This window comes from Pteropus vampyrus, unplaced genomic scaffold, assembly GCF_000151845.1.
Source record: "Pteropus vampyrus isolate Shadow unplaced genomic scaffold, Pvam_2.0 Scaffold208, whole genome shotgun sequence".
In the NCBI taxonomy this organism is placed as follows: domain Eukaryota; kingdom Metazoa; phylum Chordata; class Mammalia; order Chiroptera; family Pteropodidae; genus Pteropus; species Pteropus vampyrus.
Genome location: NW_011888989.1, coordinates 523,341 through 547,503, shown reverse-complemented (window position 1 = coordinate 547,503; position 24,163 = coordinate 523,341). Strand labels below are relative to the sequence as shown.

Genomic DNA, 24,163 nt, shown 5'->3' with positions numbered 1-24,163 from the left:
GGCTATTCAAGGATCCTGCTGCACCTTCTCCCCTCCCCTTCCTCCTACAGGCAGCTCCAGCGGCTGTGAGAGGCAATTTCTTTATTTCTCCCACTCTTCTGTCCAACACCTGGAATTCTGACCTTTGATAGCTTTTATGCATAGATCCCACACTCAGACCTGCTGGTGTGCAGTTTGGGTGTTTTTTGTTGAGTTTTAGATGTTCAGCTTATTGTTGTTTCAAGGGGAGAGATCTGGGGAAGTCTCTCACTTCTTCATTTTTCCAGAAATATCTAAATTATTTTAAATAGCAGTAACTTATAGGTAACATTTTTATTTCTTCCGTGATTTTCATTATAGCCATTAAAAACCTTTAGTAAGTTCATGGTTAATAAGTGTGTTTGTAAATATAAGTTAGCTTTACTATTATTACTATTATTGTTATGGCTAATGATAGATATTAATATGCTAAAAAAGAGGATGGTATGGATTGAGTTGTGTCTCTCAAAAAATATTGGTCAGAGTCCTAACTCTAAGTACCTCGGAATGTGACTTCATTTCTATTTAAGGTCTTTACAGAGGTAATCAAGTTAAAATGAAGTCATAAGGTGGGCCTTACTCCAATAGGACTAATATCCTTATAAAAAGGAGGAAACACAGACATACACATGGAGAACATCAGATAAAATGAAGACAGAGATTTACAAGTCAAGGAATATCAAAGATTGCCAGCCAACCAGTGGAAGCTAGGAGAGAAAAATAAAACAAATTCTCTCTCACAGCCCTCCGGAGAAACCAACCTCATCATCACCTTGATCCTGGACTTATAGCTTTGCTTAAAACACCCAGTTTGTGGTTCTTTGTTACAGCAGCCCCAACAAACTCATACAGAGGGTCCATGGTGGTTAGTAGTCCACATCCTTCTCTGATGAGTACACATTGCTCTGGATTCATGACATCCCCTGTGGTATATCAGGTCCATCTTGGCTTCCACCACTTCTGCCCTTCTGAAAAATTTCCTAATGATTATGTCAGGTCCAGGAGCCCAGGACCTCAAGAGATATTTTGTGACAGGACATATCTTTTGCACCCAACATAAAGTTTAGTAGCCCTGAGCAAATTACCTCCTCTTGTCCCAGATTCCTCATCTCTAAGATAAACTAGTCATGCAAAAGTATCTAAGTGTCTCAACCCAGCTATAAATGTGATGATTCATGCAGCACTGATAAAAGTTAACCTGACCTTCTATAACTCCTTTCATTTATTCTTTAGTGAATCATCTTTTATAAGCATATTTGAACCATATCTTAATATAAGCTATATGTGTTATTTTTTTAACAGTATATAATTAGTGAGTTGTCAGCATAATGTATTGGAAAAGTCTGGCCATAAATATCAGGAGATCTGAAATCTAATCTTGATTTCAAAATAATGCTCAGATTAAAACACAAAATAATGTAATTTACTTCTTTCTGCAAATTATGGTCTAATCTAATTTTTTCCTTCCAAGAGTAGAGTTACTTCCAGTTAGAATGAGTCTAAGTAAACTCAGTGTGTGTATAAAAATGCATTATCAAGACTTTTCAAGTTTTTCTTCTCTATACTACCCATACTTTTTTCTAATATTAAGTCTTTAAATTTTATTATTAGAAAAAGTGTGAGTAGGATTGAAAGAAGAAAGAAAGTAATAATACCACTGTGATATTGGAAATTAGTATATATGCCATTGGACACAATATTTTTGCCTAATACTAAGCTTTGTCCTAGAGTCACACGAGATGTCAGGCTGTGGCCTGGAGCCTTTATAAAGGCATCTCAACATATATGAATTCAATAAGCCTGTGTGTGCCTGGTTTAACATAAAGGACACTCACAAAACAAAGCCCATGTGGTTTATGAGCAGTTCTGATAGGCATACACAAGGAACTTAATACAAAAGCTGTTCCTTTATTCATGGATTTGTGAACACATACTATGAGTTTTTGATAAATAATTTTTCTGTGTATTGTTTATCATAGCAGTTGGTAGCTTTCTGTGTTGTTTTGTTGCTTATTTCCAGCGAGAATATGATAAAAATTGTTATGCATTATCCTGGACTTCTCTTTGAAATAAGGAGCACACACAAAGCCATACCAAAGTTAGTTTATTGACATTCCTTGAAGGTGGTATGAGAAAAGTGAAAGCTTGGCCTTAGTATCATGTGATATTTCTCTTGTCCATGTAAGCAAAATCAGCCTAATATTGCGAACTTTTCCTGCTATTGACTAGAACACAGACTTTAAACAAAATTGTTATAGATATTTCCTTCAATAAATTGATGCTGCAGGAAGCAGGCTAATGGGATGATATTTATATACTACCTCTAGATATCTTTTTTTTTCTATTGGAATGACTAGACTATATGTCACTAACAGGAAAATAACACTTTCTCTTTTGACCTTATGATGGCTGGAACTTCCATCCTAGATTTTTATGATATAGAATTGCAGCAGTACTTTTAATGAACATTGAAGTACATAATAATAATAATAATAATAATAATAAATAATAATAATAATAGTAATAATAATAATACGCCATATTTTTTTATGTAAAATTCTAACTACTTTCATTTGAAAGTGCTTCATCTTGACTGGGAAAATATTTGTGGCAATTGAGAAATTTTTTGAACCCAAATTTTGGACACATCGACTGACAATGCCATAGACGTAACATTTTAACAGTCCTGGAAATTCCAGCAAATTGGCTTGAACAAAAATATACTTACTGTTGAAGGACATATGGTCATATTTTAAAAGAGAAAATATTTAGATTTTGCATGTTTAAAGCTTGCCAAAAAACATATCTCTTTCTTAATTTTTTCATCGTCATTCATATACTATGGTTGCAGCACAATCGATGGTTAAAAATTTTCACAACCACTGTCAACTTATATACAGAAGAAGATACAAAAAACTCAGTAGATTTAGAATACTTCTCCTGAACCTACAGAGCCAATTTGTATTTTTTAAGATTATCATCTTTATATGATAGAATAAAATGTGATATTAATGAAATTATTATTTTAATACTTTATAGCATTTCAAAAGCATTTTTCAAATTGTAATGTAAGTTTTCTCTTATTTATTGTTTTTGTTTGTCCCTCAATTAAGGGTAATACACTTTTACTAAAACTAGCTCTAAAAGATCTTGTTTTAGAGGAATTGTTCATAAGTGCTTAATTTTGTAATATTCTTCCATGGAGAAAATTCATACTTAAAATTAAAAAGAATACAAGTGGTAACAAATAGATCTCTGCCCTGCCCATTGAATTATATATGGGTGGTTTATATCTCCCCAAATTAACAGCATAATTTAGTTCTATAGCTTTTTAATTGTATATATATATCATATATAGAATATATATAATAAAAAATTATACATAATTATAAAATCAGCTTCATATATGAGAGAATATTAACTAAAGAAATATCTTTTGGGACATAGAAAAATAAAAAGGATTTTTCTATAAGAACTGTTTGTACTCCTCTTCTCTTTGTTTTCCTTCCTTAAGAATTCTTTGGAAAGCTGTAATGGTCTGGGATCCTATTAAGCAAGCTTTGCATTCTTTCAGCTGACTCTGACACCAGAGTTTTATTGGAATTTTATGCTTTTATGAAATGCTGTTTCTATAATGCTTGGTGGGATACATCCAGACTCATGGCATCAGGGGTGGGGGCAGGTTAAAAAAAAAGTTAGTTGAAAAACTATTTAGGACTTGGTTATCCATCCTAAAATTTCTAGGATACTTTGTTCCTTCTGTATATGGGTAGAATAGATATTAATTAATCTAATTAATAGATTAATTAGATATTTGTATAAATTGTAGACCTCCCCAGGAGCAGGATCCATCTTTTGAATAACTTTCTCCCTTGCCAATGCCTAACAAATAATGTAAGTTCTAAAAAAGAATTGAATGGTTGAATTAATGAGTATTTATATATATATATATATGGCATCAAATTCTAAAAGTGAAAGATGCCCTCTATACTAGAATGTCCAGCACAAAAATATACATATACTTACTGTTAAAGGACATACAGTCATGTATGAAAAGAATTTCAGCGGTCATTTTATATTGTCATATGCTCAAAGAATTAGAATGGTGAAATAATTTGCATAATCTTTATGTTCTTATTTTATAAATAAATAATAACAGCTCCATTGGAATTCATAATTTTTCAGATATTAAAATATATACTGAATTTTACACATCCCCCAACTTCTATATTATGTAACTTTATGTAACATTCCATCTTATCTTGGTAAATATTCTTTATAGACCACAATTGAAGGATAAATTTCTATAACATTTATATTCCCTAATTGACAATAAATATACAACAGCGAGGGGTGCTGGCATTGCAAATAATTCTTACTAAAAGAATGTTTCATTTTGTTGTTGGAGGGGTTTCTTTAAGAAGAAAAATCATGTATCAAAAACATGAATAAAGAATGGTAACAGCTACATATGTATCAACAAGTACTTCAAAGGGAAAATTATTAAGCGCTCCAACCAAAAGATAGGGTGGATGATGGATAAGAAAATAGGACTCCTACATATGCTACTTATGGAAGACTCACTTCAGAGTTAAAGACACACACGGACTAAAGGAAGGGGATGGAAAAAGATATTGCTTTGATAGACCTAGAGGGTATTGCGCTGAATGAAGTAAGTCAGATAAAGGCAAAAATCACATATTTTATGTACATGTGGAATCTAAGGAACAAAATAAATGAAACAACAAAAATAGAAACAAACTCATAGATCCAGAGACTATTTTGAGGCCTCTAGATAGGAAGGTGGTTTGCGGGGGTGGCAGTGGTGGGGACAGTGAAAAAGGGCAAAGAGATTAAGAATTGCAAATGGATAGTTACAAAATAGTCATGGAGATATAAAGTAGCATAATGAAAATTGTCAACAATATTGTAAAAAATATGTAAGAATGTAGAGGGGTACTAAATTTAGTGGGATAACTGCTTTGTGAATTACATAGATCTCTAATCACTATGTTGTACAACTGAAACTAATATATTATTGTATACCAACTATAATTGAAAAAAAACTCATTGAATGTAAATATGAGCAACTAATTGTCCATTATACTTCAATAAAGCTGGGGGAAAAAAAGAAAACCAAAAAAGAAAGGAATATTTTATTTTGGAGTGCAGGAAATATAATTAATGCACTGTCCAGACACAAGGCATAGCTTTGTATGTAATTAACTTTGTCTTACATTTCTCACATTTCTCTCTTGTTTACTATATTAAAACAACATTGTGACATTTCAACAGTAGGGTCTTATTAGCTCTTCTTTTCCCAGTGAAGAAAAACACTTTCATTTATGATATGATTTTAGACAACATGGATGATAAGATTAGAAAAATAGAAAATGACAATTATGCTTGGGTTTATTCCAAATGTAATCGAGAGCTTAGAATGTCTTTGGAACCTGCAACTATTTTTCTGAAAATCCTGTTTTCTGGGATATCCTTTTACTGAATGCTAAAATAAACTGGATGCCTATTTTAACACAAATCAACATGCCTTTAGGGTGTTAGGTCTCTGCTCTGGGAAGATTGCTGTGGATGAAGGAGAAATTCTATATTGTCCTTGAAACCTAACAAGCACCATCAGTATCTGCAGTTTTTTATTTAGGGTGGTCCCTGTGGACAATCAAATGTAAAGGAATCTGAATACCTTTTTTTTTTTTTAAATTAAAAAAAGAGAAAAAAAAACATCATGAAAAAACTAATATCAAAGTTAAAATAAAAATTTGTTTGTCAAGCAAATAATTATCTGGCTTTAACAGAGGTCATGAGAGTATCTATATATTTTTTTTCCCTTTGCGTAGCACTGTAGCTAGGTTAAACAAAGCAAAACAGAACAAAACAGTGAAGAACTCAGGTATTCAAACCAATCTAATATGTCCTCCTTCCCTTTTTTTCTGTTTGCTTTATCACATTCTGTACAACACGATGGGGGTAAAAGCCTTGTCATTTATACTACATAATGACATATCCTTCTTGGACGTGTGCACAAGTTTGTGCTTCTAGTGTGGTGAGTGTTCACAAGGGGGGTGCTCCTACAAGACTTCTCTAAACTCGAGTTGAGTCACAATCCCCACAACCATTGGGGTACACTGCATTGCATCAGCAGAAGATGTTTAACTTGCTGTTATTATTTGCTTGAAAGTGTAATATTGGCACCATACGTATAGGCTAGTTCCAGCTGATGAGACTGATGCCACACATGAATCATGAGTTTAATGTATAAAAGTTTTGTGTGTTCCATTGCTGTTTTTCATGAATAATATACACAGGGAAAGTAGAGTGGGACGAAAAGAAAGAGTTGATCAACTCCTAGTTCTGGAGTTGGTTGTTAGAAATTATAAAAAATGGTGGCTCTGCTTAAAAGACATTGGCATATAAAAGCTGGGAATGCTTAATACTCAAATTTTCCCTTAAATTATATAAATGGAAGTAAACATTTATTATCATTTGGTCAACTTGCATTCACATTTCATTGTTAGTAATGGAGGTATGTGGAGATATATATAGACCTCAAGACAGCTGTTTTTTTAAATATTGCATACAGGCTAGCAGTTCATTGAAAATAGAGGAGATAAACCTGAAGGTTAAAACTTAGAAGAAGGCAGTTCTTCATGCACAGCTTTTGTCAATCCTGATTTGGTTTGAAAAAAAAATCACGGAATACCAAAATCAAAGGAAAGTTGATTGAGGGAAATGGAAAGGGGGGTTATCCCAGAAAGGATTATGCCACTGTCCAGGAAAATGTCAGGTGAGCTTCCATTTCATTATTCAAGTCCAAAAGTGCTGGTTTCTTCTACTGCTGTTAACAGCTTTTCATACAACATGGAGTATGAGGGATAAGGTGGAAGATCCAGTCGATTGAAACATGTGTGTGCCCTGAATAGCAGAGAAAAGATTGGTGAAGCTGTTTGTTTCAATGATATAACTAGTTTAGATATATCTATGATCAGTCTGAAGTTATTAATCAAAAGTGAATCAAAAGTGAGCAGAACCACAGTTTAGGACTATCATAGCACATTATAAACTAATAACCATAGCCTTATAGACATGAATAAACCAATTGACAGAGTGAAATAACTAGAAAATAACTAGAAATAACTAGAAAAAGCAAACTACACTACCCTAAAACTACACTAGCAAACCAATGATTAAACTATGATATCAGGTTTATTTTGCAAGTGAGATGTGATCTTAGATATAGTTAGTGAATGAGGCAGAAATATAATTAATATTATAGGATCATATTCCCAAATCTCCTTTCCCAGCTCTAATTTCTAGGTCTTAATAAATTGTCTTGAAGGTGCCAATGGATATCCTGGAATTCTGAGGTACAATGCTCTATCAAGTCAGGCGTGCCCTGGAGGCAGTCTAGCTACTCTACAGTTTCCAGGGGGACAGACCTAACTTGAAGCAATTATGCTGCATTTCCAAGAGCAGCTGAGCCTGTGGGCTAGTTCTTCCTGAGTTCTAGAGCATCCCTGTGCCATATGGCCTTGTTTCTGCTTGATTTGTCGTGTGCTTTATCCTACAGACTCACATATGCCAGTGTCTGGCCTAGACAAGGAATGGATTCCCCTGACATGGACCAGGACCAGACCTCATATCACCTGTGCAGCTCTCAGAGGCCCAGGACACACAGAATCCTCCTGCAGAACTTCAAATCTGACTGACTAGGCTGTTTCCTGTCAGAGGTTCTTTGTATTTTTGTTTGTTTTGTTTTTTTTTTTTTTTAGAATCCTTGGTTGATACCACATCCTGTACCAAAGTAGGGAGAAAGGTCGATGGGTGCAGCTGAAGGTTCATTTAATGCCTTTTTCTCCCTAGAAGAGTTGGTGGGTTGAAATGGTGTTTTGAGAAGCTAACTAGCACCAAAAAAGGCCACTATAAGATAAAATAAAACAAAATAATAACACGATAATAAAATTATTTTTTTAATTTCAAAACAAATTTACATATAAACAAAATCCTAACCAAAAAATAACATTCCCTCCTCATTAGAATTTTACTTGGGATATTAAACTCTTCTTTAAAATTATAAGATCTCCGAGGAAGTTGTATATGATTTATAACTTTGTTTTCAGAGTCCCATACTTCCTCCTCCTGTTAACAGCAATCTCATTGGAACACTTTGGAACACTCTCCCCAAACCCCCACTTCCACCCCAAGCCCCAAGAGTAGGCACAGGATAGTAGAGTATATGGCCTTAGGCTCTGAGGGTTTAACTGGAAAGAAACATAAAAGTAGGCAGATTAGCAGAGGTCTCAGATTACCATCTAAAATTCAAATAACTCTATGCTGACTTCAAAAGAAAATAATTGAAATATTTTGCTTAAGTTTATTTGTTTGAGTAAAAGTGGAAGAGTACTCAGTAATTGAGTAGGATGACAGCTAGAGTGGTACTTCTCTGTTTAGAAGTATTGAAACTAGGATGTACTCTGGGCTATGGCTAATCAAGTTAAGTGAGGCAGAAACATCCCCAGTGTGTTTTGGTAACTGGCTTAATTAGCTAGGAGCAAAATATGAGCAGAAATTATCTTCTTGGTTTTCTTCCTCTGGTCATTTTAACTGGTACTCATGAGTGGAAATATTATAGGGGGAAAAATATCTCATATTTACAAAATATATTAATTCTGTAAAAGATAATTTCTGGGGATAAATTGAAAGTAATAGCAAATGGCATCTCTTCAAGACCTAGTCTGAACACCTACAGTTTCTTCAAGAGTTGCTTTTATTGCATTTATCTACAGCCTTAGTTAATTCCCTTAAATAAATTCCAGTTTGTAATCTAGAATGAATAAACACAATCAAATCACAATCTATTAAGCAACCCTAAAGACTTACTGTCCTCCAGGTATGGTTCTGACAACACAGAGCATCTGCTTACTTCATTCCTGTGCACTGAACCCAGTGCTTTCAGGTAGGGGGTGGGTAGTGGAGAAAACACGGAACTAGGGGTAGAAAACCTCCATTCTGATCACAGTCTAGCCACTTACTAGCTTTATAACCTTAGGAACATCAATTAATCTTTCTGAGTCTCAGTTTTCTCACTTATAAAATGGAAGTAATAATACATGCTCTGAGACCCTCAGTAGGTTGTTGCAAGGAGCATTTATAATAGAATACACACAATGTTTTCTGTAAACTGTAATTAATCACTTAAACATAAGATTCTCTCAATAATGTAACCATATTGCAATCATGATTTTAGAAACTGTATCATACTTGTAGAGACTTAAGACCCTCTTTTTCACATGACTGCTGGCAAATCAATCACCCTGATCTCCTATTTGTGCAATTGATATTTTGGAACTCCATGTGGGATTTTTTTTCTTTTTTCAATCATGCCAGGTCAAATTTCAGTCCATTGGTGTTAATCTGAGGTTCCAGCATTTTGAGATAATTTTAAATTTGAATTGTGCCAATCACTGTATTAATCATCCTTCTGATTTGTGTCTTCTTCACAGTTGATTTCTCCGTCTATTTGATTGTTTCCAAGTAATTGATTAAAATATTAACAAATACAGTGCCAAAGATAGTCTTGTTCCTCTCCAGTAGAGACTACTTTAGGGTTGGTTAAAAAGCAAACAACAAAAGGAGGCAAAAATTATTACTGTCTGTTGCTGTCTGTTCAGCCATTTGGGAGTCCAGTTATGCCAGTTGGGTCTTCTTTCATGTCTTTTTCCACTGCCCAACTACAGCCTCATTCTTCAGATGGGTTCTCACTCTCATTACTGCTCATTCTACTCTTTCAAGTTTTTAAATAACTGCTTGATTCCTAAATACAGAGGCTCATTTTCTACTCCCACCTCAGGCTTTTTAAAAGCATTTAACTGCTCTTCCTTTGAACATCTCTCTCCCTTTGGCTTCTCTACAGCTTCTCAATGGCTGCCATTTTTTTCCCAAACTCCCAGCAGCTCCCTCATGTCTCCTTTGTAGCCTTGCAGCCTAAAGAGCAGTATTTCTTACCTCAGCACTATTGACATTTTTGGACTTGATAATTCTTTGTTGTTAGGAGCTGTCTTGTGCATAGTAGGGGTTTAGCAGCATCCTTGGTCTGTTCCCAGTAGATGCCAGTAGCACCTCTCCAGCAAAACAAAAATGTCTGCCAAATATTTCCTCAGGGGCAAAATCACCTCTCCCTTGACGTCTCTTGAGAACCACCATTATAGATTAAGCTGACTATCTCTGCCCTGGCTAGGTTACATTTATGAGGAAGCATGTTTGTGTTAGAATTCTGTTTACAACTTTTAGGCCAGTTAACTGGCTCATAACTCATAGGTCTGTTATCCCTGGTCCCTACACCAAATGTTCCTAAGGAATCCTAAGCTTTTCTCCTGTCCTTTATTTTGTCTCCACACTGTCTTGGGCTGTGCCTACTCTGACTAGCTTCTGTGCTTTTCTTCCCTCCATCCCCTCTCCAAACCTTTTTTCATAATAAGGAGACTCTTCCTCCTTCTAGAACTCTGTCTGGACATGGCCCCCAAGTCCTAGTGTCCCTTCTTAGTTCTCATGAATGAAAATGGCCATTGCTCACCCTGACACATTCTGTGATATGGATGAGCACTCTTCTCACTCTTTGTTGCCAATTCTAGATCATTACTTTTTAATCTTTGATCAAAAATTTCATTTCTGTTCCTTTGAATCTCATACCATTTATATCATTTCCCACCAAACTACAGTTTTTGTCTGGCATTTCATTTTAATGAAATTAGGTAGAATAGAAAATAGTGTGTATCATGGGCAGATAGTCAGGATAAAGCATTGTTTTGAGAGAATTTGTGTTTCAGATACATACACATACACACACACATACATACATACATACATGCATACATACACACACAAATTCATATGCATATTCTAGGTTGTGATGTAAATGGTATTTCTTTCTGTGGGCTATAGTTTAAAAAGTCTGAAAATCAGTGATCTAGACACTCACCTTCTATACCTTCTGACCTTCTGGATGATTACATTTATTGAAATCTCTGGCTTAAAGACTTTCCGTTTCAGGCCCTTTCATCAGACTATGTAGCATCTGAGTCTACAGGGATGACCTGTTTATTGCTCCAGACTACCACTTGCTCAACCACAACCCCAGTGACCTTCTCACCTCTCTTATATTTCAGCTATGGAGATTTAAGAAGTTTCTTCACCAGGCACTATAAAATTATGTCCTAGAATCCCCTACTATCAAAGTCCTTTTTTCTATCCCTCACCCAGTTTTTAGAAGACAAGAACTTGAACTGACATGAAGATTTTAACTAGCCTGGGCTATGACCCAAGTTTTGCTTTGACACTATTTGGCAGCTGCAGAACACCTCTCTTTTAAGTGTGGGCAGTACATATTGAGGCTCACAGTCTCTTGGAAGCCCTGGATCACACTGTGTCTGTTTGGTGCTCCTGCCAGCTTCTAAGCCCTTCTCTGCCCCAACTCACTGCAGATGCAGCTTCCACCAACTTCAGTACTTCCTACCACCTGCCATGTGGCTTGGCCAGGTATTCCCAAACTACTTTCTTGGAAGTCAGGTTATTTCTTTCTCTTCAAACATAGGTGACACTTATTCAGTTCTTGAATCTTCAGAAAATGTACAAGGGAGACCAGTCAGGGGCTACTATTCAGAGGGTCAATTTCACTATTTTCTTAGAGAGCCATATCAGCACTTGCTTTTTGGGGTTCTCCCAGCCCGGGACAAAGACCCTATTTCCCCTAGGAACCCTCTCTGGGGGTGCAGAGCAGCAACCTTTTTACAAATGTTTTGGCCCAGATATAAAGAACCTGTTCATAAGCCCAATATCTATCTTGTAAACTCTCTGTGTGGGTTCATAATATTAATGTATACTTAAAAGCTTCCCAAAGTAAATACATTATTAGGCTCAATCTGTGACCCCAAATGACATCTATTTCCTAAAGTATAAAATAGAAACTCCTCAGCAGGGTCTTTTCTTCGTGGCCCACTAAACTATCTCTCTCAACTACAGTGCTGCTTTGGACATCTTATCCTCTGTACTGACTTGGTGGTCTTTCCCGAACACATCCTGGCCTTGTTGTATCTCAGCCCCTCCTAGGTATGCACACTGTGGGAGTAATCTATCAACAAATGGTGACTCAAACTCATTTCTCTAAAATAAGAGCAGAATGTTCCCAAAGTACCTCATCCTCCAAATTTATCATTAAACTAGACAAATGGAAATCTTGCCTTTTAAGCCTTATTTTTTTTTTAATGCCAGACTTAATTCAGTAGTTTCATCCGTTAGAATAACCAAGCAAATAAGCCCTAAGGGTCTGCTAAACTAAGTGGGTAAAGCAAGGGCTGAAAATTATGTGACAGCTTTAAGCTATTATTAACCAGCTAAGCATGCACTCTGTTTTCTGGGCCTCCTAATGCCACAGACATCAGGGGAATTGTCTTCAGAACATTTTGGGAATGTCAAGTCTGAGAAAGCTATGAAAATTGTAGTTCAGTAAATCCTTCCACAATAGGGACTTAGCCAAGGTATCTGGGGAGGCCATGCAGAAATAGAGTTGAATTTAATGTGAATCTTCTTTTATGATTAGAAAATATCATAGTAGAAGAAAATCATATGAATCAATCTTTTCTTCTGTCTGTTGAGCATTATTTATTTGGATAGTACCTATACATAAGTATCTCTTTAGTGCTCCTTATTTCACTGATCAGGAATATGCTACCCAAAGTGTCATAGAAAGGATCCAGGAACTATTGGGATTAAAACTCATGTTAAAAGAAATTCATTCTGTTAAATTACCCGGATCACTAAAACCTCCTTTTCTGCATTTATCTCACAATAATTTCCTCAATAGCTTACTATATAGGAGTCACTGTAGAGACCTGAGATATATTTGGTCTTATCCTCACATGTTTTAAAGCATAGAAGCATAGTAGGAACAATGTAACATGTACATGAATAACTATCCTATGGAGGAGTATCAAGTGATATGCTGTAGAAATACAGATACAGAGCCGTTAAGTGTTTGGGCTTCCAGCCTCTTCTCACCTCCTCCCACCCCGATATCCACCCTGAAAATCAGGTGAGACATTCCTCTTTAAATTAAATTGAGCTACACACAGATTGGAAAGCTTCTCATAACTGACACATGTACCATGATACTACAGACCAAATACATTCGATCATCAAAAAATTTCTAGGAATATGGTCTAAATTTATCTCCCAGAGGCTCACTTGCACCTTTCACTGATAACTCATATAACAAGCTCAAATAACAAAGTTCACTTTGCCCTCTTCGACAGGTTTCCTGAAGATTGAGAAGAGCTTCATACCTGGGGAGAGAAGTAATTTTCCCCCATTTCTCTATGCAGAAACGCCGAAGCCCATTGCTTCCTCGAAGGGCTGCGAAGCCTTCGTAGGGCACACTTGATGTACCTGTGACGAATTGAAGTAATCTTAATCTCTGCTCGTTATTGAAGCGCTCTACTGCAGCCCAAAACCAGCGGATCACAAGATGACCATCATGATAACCTGAATGGAGTAAAAGGACATAGAAAGAGAGGATGTGGAGAAAGGAGGAAGGAGGAGAAGAGGAAGAGAGATGAAATACATATCAAGTATGATAGGAACTGAACAGCTGCTTTTGATTTGCTGATTTCTCTAATGATGGCCTTTAGGTAGATCTAAAATAATTTGTGTAACTGTGTCAATTTTAAAAGAAAAGCAGATTTAGAAAATAGCCATTTTATAAAAAGATTACATATTCTGAGGGATGTCCTCAGAGATGTTTGTTCTCTAAATAACTGGCACTCCTCCAGTCATTTCCTGCCTCATATAAATGTAGACAAGGAATGGCTAGGCTTGGTAGAGATCTTTGGAATCCTTAAGAAACAAAACTTTCTATGAATACAGTATTTCATCGTATTTCTTTTTTTCTGATATCTTAGCTCTTGGTCACTATATACTGTGGAAGAGCCTAAGACTTAAGAAAGGCTGAAGGTAAAGGGCAGCCTTGGTGAATGGAAGATATTGGGCTTTCCAGCACCTATTGGTGTGCCTGAAGCAGCTGCTCTCGGGCCAGCCATCAACTGAGACAAATTGGGCCCATGGGAGAAATGTTGGGCACCTCTTGGGATACAGTTGGAAGAAAGCTTGGGTCAGTTAAGGTGAATGCTTTACTGCTGACTGCAAATGCAAGAGTCATTCAAAGGTGGGAGATATCAATGTGGGCTTGGGTAGATACAGTGAAGTCTTCATAAAAAATTAAGGTGTGAATTTAGCATGCAAAGAGTTTATATTAGTGGAGGAGAAGAGGAAAATACTTCTTGCAGGGGAAATAAAAAATAACAAGAATAAAGAAGAAATATGCAAAGGATAGTAAGCTGACTAGCAGAGAAAGAGATCTGGTGAGGACTGAAAGAAAATTTGATGGGGGCCTTAGAAGGCCTTAACAGCCAGGCAGAGACATTTTGACTTGATACCTCAAGTCAGTGGTTTTTCTACCAGAACAAGAAGAGCCTAGCAGTTGCACAAAAGCTTCTCGTGGTTGAGTGTATTGGGGGTGATGAGAGGCTTAAATCATGGGTCTCTTGCTCGCTCTCTATTTTACAGATTGGGGTTTCTCTATAATATTTTACACGAGGAAAGGGCTTTGAGGCAATAAACAAAAAACAAAAAACAAAAAAACAAACCTGCCAAAGATGTCTTCTATAGATAATAAGTAGCTTGTTTTGTGGGGAGGGAAGTGGCCTGATGAAAATAATGTTTTAGAAGACTGGTTTGGCAGTGTGAAGGTAATAGGAGGGGTTAGAAAATGGTTTTGGAAAAATAACAGAATTGGGTTACAGCAAACAAGGACTGAGGTGAAGAGAGCTCCAATTCTATAGGAAGCGGGACACAATTTTCTGCCAGCTGGCAACCTATTTCAGGAACTGGCCCATGGGCAGCGATGTTCCCTGTTGCATCTACACCAACTTAGGCTAGAGACTACTATCAGGGATTATTGTCAACTGAATGAAGGTTTAAATTGGAAGTTGGAGGAAGGTATACACAAGAACCTACTTTACACATATGTTGAAGTAAGGGCACGTTTTTGTAGCTTCAGAAAGTGATAAAATGTGTGTACAAATGTTATTTTATATTCATATTATAAATATATATGAATACATATATATAAAATGAAATATTATTCAGCCATAAATAAATGAAGTAATGAAATATACTACAACATAGATAAACCTTGAAACACTATGCTAAATGAAAAAAAAACAGACACAAAAGACCATGTATTGTATGACTCTATTTACATGAAATATCCTGAATAGGTAAATCCATGGAGACAGAATACACATTGATGGTCACTGGGGTGGAGGGGAGGAAAGAATGGGGAACAACTGCATAATGAGTACAGGGTTTTCTTTTGGGATGATAAAAATGTTTTAGAACTAGCTAGAGGTAATTGTTGCTTAACATTGTCACTGTACTAATGCCACTGCATTGCTCACTTTAAAATGGTGAATTTTATGTCAATTTTACCTCAATAATAAATTTTTAAAAAGTGATGAACTTAATCTGTGATAGTTGTATCATCACAAGCTCTGCCAGCTCACCTCCCCGGTACTCAGTGTTATTCCGCCAGTCGTTTAGGTCAATTTCTGCTGTGCCAGCTATCACCAGCTCCAGTTCCCTGGCATCGAACACGGAGACAAGCCTAGAGTCTACCACCTGAAACACAGATTAGGCTTCCACAAACAGTTCAACCACATCAAAAGTTATATTCATTGTTATTTCTATGGCTTCAGTTGAAAAACTGATCATCATTTATTACTTTTTTTTTTCCCAATGTGCTATCATTGCTCATTGCATTTTGAAATGCAAGCCATTTATGAGCAGGGAACTCAAAAAAGTGATTTCACTACTTCTGATACACATCTCAGATAGATGCTATGAAAAAACCTGATTTGACTATTTCTAGTCACATTTAAATTTCCAAATAACATTGCATTTTATTTTATTTATTTTATTTTTATTTTTCTTTTTTACTTTATAAATTAAATGTATTGGGGTGACATTGTTTAATAAAATTATATAGGTTTCAAGTATACACTTCAATAATATACTATATGTATACACTAATGTGTGTTCACCACTCAAAGTTAAATTTCCTTTCATCACCTTACATCACCTTTACCCTTATATATGTGACCTCGCTCCCCCTTTCCCTATGGTAACCACTAAACTGTTGTCTCAGTCTATGAGTTTCTGTTTATCTTGTTTGTCATTTTCAGCTTTATATCCTACAAATGTTAAAAACAAAAAGTCCAAATCACTTTGAAGTGACTAAATAGCTATTAGTATTACCATTTCATTTAAAAGTTATACTCTCTCCCACATCAAACTGACATTTAATAGGAATGGGAATTATATATTAAAATGATTGTATTTTTTTTCTTTTTCTCCTAACTTCCTTTCTCCCTTCTTCAAAAATCTGGGAGGACCTGCTTTGTTAGGGTTTTGATCCCTGGCTTTCCATCTTATTGCCAAATGTATCAGGCACAATTGAACATCTGTAGTGGGCACCTCGTTTAATCAAACCAGTGGTGGATGAGCTAGTGATCCATGTGATTCACCATTATGGCAGGGAGAAAATGATCCAAGCCCTAAGGAAACACTTACAGACTCTTGTTTCTAAACTGGAAACATTTAAGGATGCCAATTTTTGGTGTACAGGAAGGCTAGCAGCTATCATTATCTTTTTGATTTACCACCTCAGCATGGATTATGTGGCACATAATATAAAAAAATAAAAATCTTGCAAGAGTAAACGATGTCTTCTAATGCCTTCAATTCCTTTATGTTTATTTCATTGAATGAAAGGAAATGCAACATGAACATACCTTGACAGGAGATGCTGTATATTGTCACATCTGGCACACAAGGGCCACATCAATACCAGTTTTGTGAGAGCACTTTTCACCTACCACAAAAGTTGGGTTTCTTAGAGAACTTTGATCCCTCATTCATCTACCTCACGAAGATCCTCTTTGCACTCTGATGAGTAGAGATGAGCTCTTTGCCTGCTCTGGTTCTTTCTCTCCCTTTTTCTCACAAGCTGTGTCTGGTGATGAAGGCTCTGGCATACATCATGCCTTCCTCAGCTGGGACTGAGGCTCACCTCATAGAAGCCCCGCACAAGGGCCTCCGTCTGCTGCACCACACCACGTTCTACTCGCCACTTTACCATCCTCTCGATGTACTCCTTCTTGTTCTTCTCCGTCACCTGGGTGTTGGCTCCTCCAGATTTTAACTCCCTTTCCGTTACCTTGTAAAACGAAAGATTGTGAAGCTTGTCAACTGAGATTATCTCAGTGAAACATATCAAGTAAAGGAATATGATCTATATGCAAAAAATCTCTTCACATAGGTTTAGCATTATTACCTCCATAGTTCTTTTCCTATCCTAGAAGTTACTAAAATGACTCTGGTTGTTCTAAGTGGATATTAAGTACATGAGAAAAGCTGCCTTTTTTAAAATAAAGAATAACTGTTGTTTTTTTTTTTTAAACATTTTATTTATTTTTTCCCACCCTCCCTTACCCCCACCCTCTGATAACCACTAGTCTGTTGTCCATGTCCATGAGTCTCTGTTTGTTTGTTCTGTTCATTTGTTGCTTTTAAGTTTATACCCCACATATAAATGATATCATGTGATTTTCAAACTTTTCTGTCTGGCTTATTTCTCTTAGTATGATTATTTCAAGGTCCACCCATGTTGTTGCAAATGGCAATATTTCATCTCTTTTTATGTCTGAGTAATATTCCATTGTATATACGTACCATAGCTTCTTTAGCCAATCATCTATTGTAGGACACTTTGGTTGCTTCCATGTCCTGGCCACTGTGAATAATACTGCTATGAACATCGATGTGCAAATATGTCTTCGGATATGAGTTTTCAAGTCTTTGGGGTAAATACCCAGTAGAGGGATTGCTGGATCATATAGTAGATCAATTCTTAGTTTTTTGAGGCAACTCCATACTGTTTTCTATAGTAGCTGTACCAATTTGCAGTCCCACCAGCAGTGTATGAGGGTTCTTATTTCTCCACATCCTCTCCAACACTTGTTATTACTTGTCCTGTTGATTATAGCCATCCTAGTAGGTGTGAGATGATATCTCATTGTGGTTTTGATTTGCATTTCCTTAATAGCTAGTAATGTTGAACATCTGTTCATATATTTGTTGGCGATTTGTATGTCTTCTAGGGAGAAGAGTCTGTTCAGGTTCTCTGCCAATTTTTTAATTGGATTGTTTTTGTTGTTATTGTTGTTGTTGTTGTCGTTGAGTTGTATGAGTTCTTTGAATATTTTGGATATTAGGCCTTTATCGGAGGCATTGTTTGCAAATATATTTTCCCATTCAGATGGTTGTCTTTTTACCTTGTTGACGGTTTCTTTTGCAGAGCAGAAGCTTTTTGGTTTGATGTAGTCCCATTCATTTTAGCTTTTACTTCCCTTGCTTTTGAGGTCAAATTCATAAAATCGTCTTTAAGTTCAAAGTCCTTCAGTTTAGTTTCTATGTTTTCTTCTATGCATTTTATTGTTTCAGGTCTTATATTCAGGTCCTTAATCCATTTTGAGTTAATTTTGCTGTGTGGTGATAGACAACAGTCTAGTTTAATTCTTTTGCGGGTGGCTTTCCAGTTTTCCCAGCATCATTTATTGAAGAAGCTTTCTTTTCTCCACTGTATGGTTCTGGCTTTTTTGTTGAAAATTATTTGCCCATATAAATATGGGTTCACTTCTGGACTCTCGATTCTGTTCCACTGGTGTGTGTGTGAGTGAGTGAGTGAGTGAGTGTGTGTGTGTGTGTGTGTGTGTGTGTGTGTGTGTGTGTGTGTGTTTCTGCCAGTATCATGACATTTTGATTATTATCGCTTTGTAGTATAATTTGAAGTCGGGCAGAGTGATGCCTCCAGGCTCATTCTTTTTTCTCAGGATTGCTTTGGCAGTTCAGGGTTTTTTTGTGCTTGCATACAAATCTGCTGATTTTTTGTTCTATTTCTTTAAAAAATTCCAATGGATTTTGATGGGAATTGCATTAAATCTGTATAATGCTTTAAGTAGTAAGGTCATTTTAACTATGTTGATTCTTCCAGTCCAAGAACACAGAATATCTTTCCATTTCTTTGAATCTTCTTTGATTTCTTTTAATAGAGTCTTGTAGTTTTCATGATATAGGTCCTTCACATGTTTCGTGTAATTTATTCCTAGGTATTTATTCTTTTTGTTGCAATTGCAAAAGGAATTATTTTTTCCACTTCTTTTCTGACACTTCATTATTAGAGTATAGGAACGTTGTGGATTTTTGAACATCGATTTTGTATTCAGAAACTTTACTATATTTGCTTATTGTTTCTAGTAGTGTTCTTGCGGAGTCTTTAGGGTTTTCTATATAGAGAATCATGACATGTGCAAACAGTGGCAGTTAGACTTCTTCATTTATTATTTGGATGCTTTTTATATGTTTCTCTTGCCCGATTGCACTTGCTATGACATCCAAAGTTATATTGAATAACAGTGGTGATAGTGGACAGCCTTGCCTTGTTCCTGATCTTAGAGGGAAGATTTTTAGTTTTTCACCATTAAGTATAATGTTGGCTGAGAGTTTGTCATATATGGCCTTTATTATGTTAAGGTACTTTCCTTCTATACTGATTTTGTTAAGTGTTTTGCTCATAAATGCATGAGATATCTTGTTGAAGATTTTTTATGCATCTATTGATATGATCATATGTTTTTTATTGTTTAATTTGTTTATGTACTGTATCACATTAATTGATTTGCATATGTTGAAATATCCCTATGCTTCTGGGATGAAACCCACTTGATCATGGTGCATAATATTTTTAATATGTCGCTAGTATCTTTTTAGGATTTTTGTATCTGTGTTCATGAGAGATATTGGTCTGCAGTTTATTTTTTGTGTGTTATCCTTACGAGGTTTTGGTCAGGGTGATATTGGCCTCATGAAATGAGTTGGTAAGTATCGCCTCCTCTTATATTTCTTGAGGTTATCTCTGTGTCCCAGTATGTGGTCGATTCGTGAGAATGTTCCGTTTGCACTAGAGAAGAATGTATAAGCAGCTCTTTTGGGATGGAAAACTCTGTAGATTTCAATTAAGTCAAGTTGGTCTGATATGCCATTTAAGAATGTTATTCCCTTATCGATTTTCTGTTTAGATGATCTGTTCATATCCGACAGTGGGGTATTTAGGTCCCCTACTATGATAGTATTTTGGTGTATTTCTCTCTTTAGTTCTATTAGTAATTGCTTTACATATTTCAGGGCTCCTTGATTGGGACCATAAATATTAATAAGTGTTATGTCTTCTTGGTGCATAATTCCCTTTCTGATTATGAAGTGTCACTCAGTATCTTTCTTTAGATTTTTTTTTAATTTTGAAGTCTATTTCATCTGATAGTAGTACCGCTACTCCCCCTTTTCTTCGAATGCCATTTGATTGAAATATATTTTCCACCTTTTCAATTTGAGTCTCTCTCTCTATTTTTTTGGAACTGAGATGTGTCTCCTGGAGGCAGCATGTGGTTGGGTTTTGTTTTTTGATCCAATCTGCAACTCTGTGCCTTTGTATTGGTGAGTTCAGTCATTTACATTTAGGGCGATTATTGAAATATGAGGTCTTCTTATAGCCATTTTATGTTTTGCTTTCTGGTAGTGGTGTTTCCATTGCTTCCTTGCCCTTGTGTTTCTGTTTTCTTTATTTTCATTGGCTTTTGTGGGTTTTCCCTGTGGTCCCTTTTTTTTTTTATGTTATATACTTCAGTTCTGAATCCTTGGAGTGTGGTTATCATTATGAATATGTAAAGCATAGTTATTTATAGACAGTCGTCCATTTTCTTCTGCACATGCCTTATCTCCATTCCCCTTTGTGAATTTGGATCTTTGAATCCTCCCCTTTTCAGTCATTGTTGTCTCAATCTGTCCCTATGTATGCTGAACATTCATCACTATCTTGCTACAGCTAATCTCTTCCTTTTTTAAGCTTACAATGTCCTATTTCTAGTAACGGTTGCACTTCTCTGCTTTTATCAGCCTGCTAATCACCTTACTCCTAATTATGTGGGGGTTTTTTGTCATTTTTATTTTTAGGTGAGCTGACCCCTTTCAGTATTTCCTGTAGTGCAGGCCTCGAAGTGGAGAATTCTCTCAATTTTTGTATGTCTGGAAAGGTCTTTATTTCTCTTTTATATCTAAAGGAGAACTTAGGTGGACACATTATTCTAGGTTTTGTAGTTCCTTTCATTCAATAGTTTTAATATTTGATTCCACTCCTTTCTGGCTTATAAGGTTTGTGCTGAGAAGTCTGATGATAATCTAATGGGTTTTCCTTTATAGGTTACCGTCTTCTTTTCCCTGGTTGCCCTGAGAATTCTGTATTTGTTGTTGATTTTTGATAATTTTAATACAATGTGTCTTGGTGAATGCCTTTATGGGTTGAGACAATTGGGTGTTCTGTTGACTTCTTGAATTTCATCTCCAGCTCATTCCTTTCATTTGGGAAATTCTCGCCTACTATTTGTCTGAAAATGCTTTCTAATCCTTGCTCCTTTTCCTTGCCTTCGACAATGCCCATTATTCTTACGTTTCTTCTCTTGATGGTATCAGTTAGTTCTTGAATTTCTCTTTCATTGTTTTTCATTCTTTGGTTTCTCTCTTATTCCTTCTGATTTATTTCTAGATTTTTCTCTTCGATATCACTGATCCTTTCCTTCATTTGGTCAACTCTATTTCCCAAGTTTTCTCTCTCATTTTTCAAATCTTGCGGTGTGTTATTTATCTCCAGAAGTTCTATTTGGTTCTCTCTGAGGGTTTCAATTTCCTTGCTAAAGAACTCATTCTGCTCATCTAGTTGTTTTTTTAATTCCTGAAATTGTTGATATGATTCGTTTTGGATCTCATCAAGTTTTTCAGAAGTACCATCTTGAATTCTCTGTCATTTAAGTTGCATATTTTTATGTCTGTAAGCTTATTTTCTGGAGATTTTTCTCTTTCTTTCTGAGATGACTTGTCACCTTGTTGTTCATGGTGTTTAATGGATTATTTCTCTGCCTAGGCATTAATGGAAGTGTGTTCTGCTTTTTTTTTTTTTCTTTTTTCCAGAAAGAGGGTTTATTATATAATGATCCCTAGCCTTTTGCAAAGAAGGTTTTTTTCTTTTGGTTTCCAGTAGGTGGTGTCTAAGCCTCTTGGATCTGTGCTTTATATAAAATCTTAATCATGTCTTTTTTTTCTTGTAGATGTTTAAGCATGCTCGCTATGCTCAGTCTCAGTTCCTGTCAGTGTTAGGGAAAGTTTTGGTAGCATTTGCTCAGATCCCCCTGGGACTCTGTGGTGATAGATCTCAGAGGGCATGGGGGGAGGGGCCCCCTGGGTTGGTGGATGAGGGCTGTGGTGTGGCTCAGCCTCAGTTTTGCAACTGTGGCTGATAAAAATCAACTGTTGTTTTTCTGCCATCCCTGCTTTTCTGCTATCCCCGTTTCTCTGCCTTCTGCCCTGATGACGGTGCACTGCCACCAGCCACATGGAGCTCACAGCACTCCCAGGCGGTGCTGTTCAAGGAAGTCGCTATACCTTCTCCCCTTCTCCTGCTCCTACAGGGAGCTCTGGCTGTGAGAGGCAGCTTCTTTGTTTCTCCTAGTCCACCACCTGACACCTGGGGTTCTGACCTGTGGTAGCTCTTATGCGCAGATCCCATGCTCATATGTGCTGGTGTGCAGCTTAGGTGTTTTTTGTTGAGTTTTACATGTTCAGCTTATTGTTGTTTCAAAGGGAGAGTACTGGGGACGTCTCTCACTCTGCCATGTTTAATCCAATCTCTGAGCAAATGTTTTCTTAACTCAAGAGTTATAATAGAAAAAAAGGAAAATGCCTTGGTGGTCCCTAAATGGAACTGAATGTCCCTATACTAAAGTCACATACTGGATTTCCCGAATATCAATTACAGCAAATTCTTAACAGCCACCAATTTCCCCATCCACAGCAAATAATTGGTAGCAAAACAGCAGAGGGTAGGAAGATGGTTTTTTTAGCCAGGTAAAATATTGACTGAAGAATGACAGCTGGACCTTTAAAAAAGGAAACAGAATGACATTGCCACTTATTATGGCGATGTATGTTTGTTAGAACAATTTTGATTCATCAGGAAGAGTTATGATCTGTGCTCTATCTTTTCAAAGGCAAGAAAGCAATTAGAATTTTTATCAGAAAGTGTTGGCGTTTGAAGGTGGTAAGCTTCAATCATCTTAAATTTGCTTAAGGGCTTTACCTCACCATTTAATGCTATAAGGCACAGGAGGCATCACAGAACTTAGTTATTGGTTTAAAAAAATATATATACACATATATATTTGGCATTAATAGACTCAGGTATCTAAATAAAGAGTCCACAGAAGAAAGACAGTTACTTTTTTCCTATCATTTAGGTGACGTGCTAAATATAAAATATTAGCTAAGTGTAACATACTAGTTGTCACCAATATCCTTGGAATCTCTGGAATGTAGCTGCTTAGTTAAAGATTATTTCCCAACCTCCCTTACTTCTAGGTGTATCACGTTGTTAGGTAGTTAGTCAGGCATGACCGACAGGAGCCAAGGCCAGCTCTGTAACCATAGAAATTTCCCTTGAAGATCTTCCTTAAGGACCTCCCAGAAATATCTTCCTTCTAGAGTTATAAATTACCCCAAATCCAAGAGCACAGAGGCCATAAAAGCTGCTGGCTAAACCACCTACAAATGCATGCTCAGAAAGTACTGCCCAAAACTTCAGCCTCATTATACTATCATTATAATATTATGACTATGCCTGGAAGTTCATGAATCTAATTATAACAGACTGAATTCTGGGTAAGCACATGCACAGTAGGCAAAGTTATCTAGCAGCCAACTGTTAGTCAAGGTGACCTCACAGATGGATCATCTAGGAACTCCCATCACTGCCCAAATATAAACAGACTTTCCCATTTCTGCATTGTTACAACGTTCCTGGCTGGAAACCCACGCCTCCCTTTGGGATGGTCTATCTTATCTCTTCATCTCCTAAATT

The 24,163-nt window shown here is 36.3% G+C and overlaps 1 protein-coding gene across 1 annotated transcript in view; it reads right to left on the bottom strand.

Annotated features, from left to right (window-relative positions):
- Positions 1-6,836: 6,836 nt before the first annotated feature.
- The window catches only part of HECW1 (HECT, C2 and WW domain containing E3 ubiquitin protein ligase 1), a 483,256-nt gene continuing 465,929 nt past the window's right edge, over positions 6,837-24,163 (bottom strand). Inside the window, exons 26-29 of the mRNA XM_011372467.2 lie at positions 17,213-17,359; positions 15,648-15,762; positions 13,371-13,569; positions 6,837-6,948 (exon numbers count right to left, since the gene is read on the bottom strand). Of these exons, the coding sequence (XP_011370769.2) occupies positions 6,837-6,948; positions 13,371-13,569; positions 15,648-15,762; positions 17,213-17,359 (573 nt within the window). The remainder of the gene's footprint in view (positions 6,949-13,370; positions 13,570-15,647; positions 15,763-17,212; positions 17,360-24,163) is intronic.